This window comes from Myotis brandtii, unplaced genomic scaffold, assembly GCF_000412655.1.
Source record: "Myotis brandtii unplaced genomic scaffold, ASM41265v1 scaffold420, whole genome shotgun sequence".
NCBI lineage: Eukaryota > Metazoa > Chordata > Mammalia > Chiroptera > Vespertilionidae > Myotis > Myotis brandtii.
In genome coordinates, this window is record NW_005366109.1 from 567530 (window position 1) to 568379 (window position 850).

At 58.9% G+C, this 850-nt stretch overlaps 1 protein-coding gene across 1 annotated transcript in view; it reads right to left on the reverse strand.

Moving 5' to 3' along the window:
* The window catches only part of CCDC167 (coiled-coil domain containing 167), a 17685-nt gene extending 17566 nt beyond the window's left edge, over positions 1 to 119 (reverse strand). The window contains exon 1 of the mRNA XM_005873786.2: positions 39 to 119. Within this exon, the coding sequence (XP_005873848.2) occupies positions 39 to 80 (42 nt within the window). The 5' untranslated portion in view covers positions 81 to 119. The remainder of the gene's footprint in view (positions 1 to 38) is intronic.
* Positions 120 to 850: the final 731 nt, after the last annotated feature.

An 850-nucleotide genomic window follows, 5' to 3' on the forward strand; every position in this document is an offset into this window, starting at 1 on the left:
CCCCACCCCCCGCTCTCCCCTCTCCCCTCTCCCCTCACCTCCAGAGCGACGCCCAGGTTCTCCCGCTTCTTTTTAGTCATGTTGCTCGCCGGGATCCCCCAGTCATCATTGGACGCGCCCATTCGTAGCACCACGCATGCGCAAGCACTCGTGCTCCCCCCTCATTGGCCACCAAGGCGGCGGGAGGTGGGGCTCCTGGCGGGCGCCATCTTGTTGAGGGGCGTGGCCAACGCGCGCCGCCATGTTTGTGCGGGGCAACCTCTAGTTTGGCCTTAGCCTGGGTCCGGGAGAGGGTAGATGGCGTGGGGGCAACTGCGGCAGGCAGAGCTGCCCCTGGCCTTCCACATTCAAAGCCCCTTTAGGGCACCGAGAGGCCTTTCCCACCTCTTCTTCCTGCCCGTCATCCCCTTAGTGACCACCCTGCACACTTTGAGGCCAGCCTGCACCCCCCACTCCCCATTTAAATCCTGTCCAACCTTCACGGCCCATCCTGAGGCACTGCTGCTCCAGAAGCCCTCTCTTGAGTTCCTTGGCCTTTTGGGATCTGATCACGACCTTCTGTTGTTATTCCTCCTTTTTGTCTGGTGTTATTTTGCTCACACACATCACGGAAAACCTGAGCAGCGTCCTTTATCCTGCACCACGTTTCTGTGCATCCCCCTAGGCTTCCTGTCGGCCGGGTGTTTTATTCTGTTGTCACCCTCTTGCGCAGACACTGCAGACCCAGCACTTTGAAATGTTCTGACTGTCCCCTGGTACAAATGCGCTTCTGTCCCATGGCCCAGCTACCCCTGAAACTGCCACCAACGTTCCCTTTACCACCCGCGATGCATGCTCATATGTTCTATTC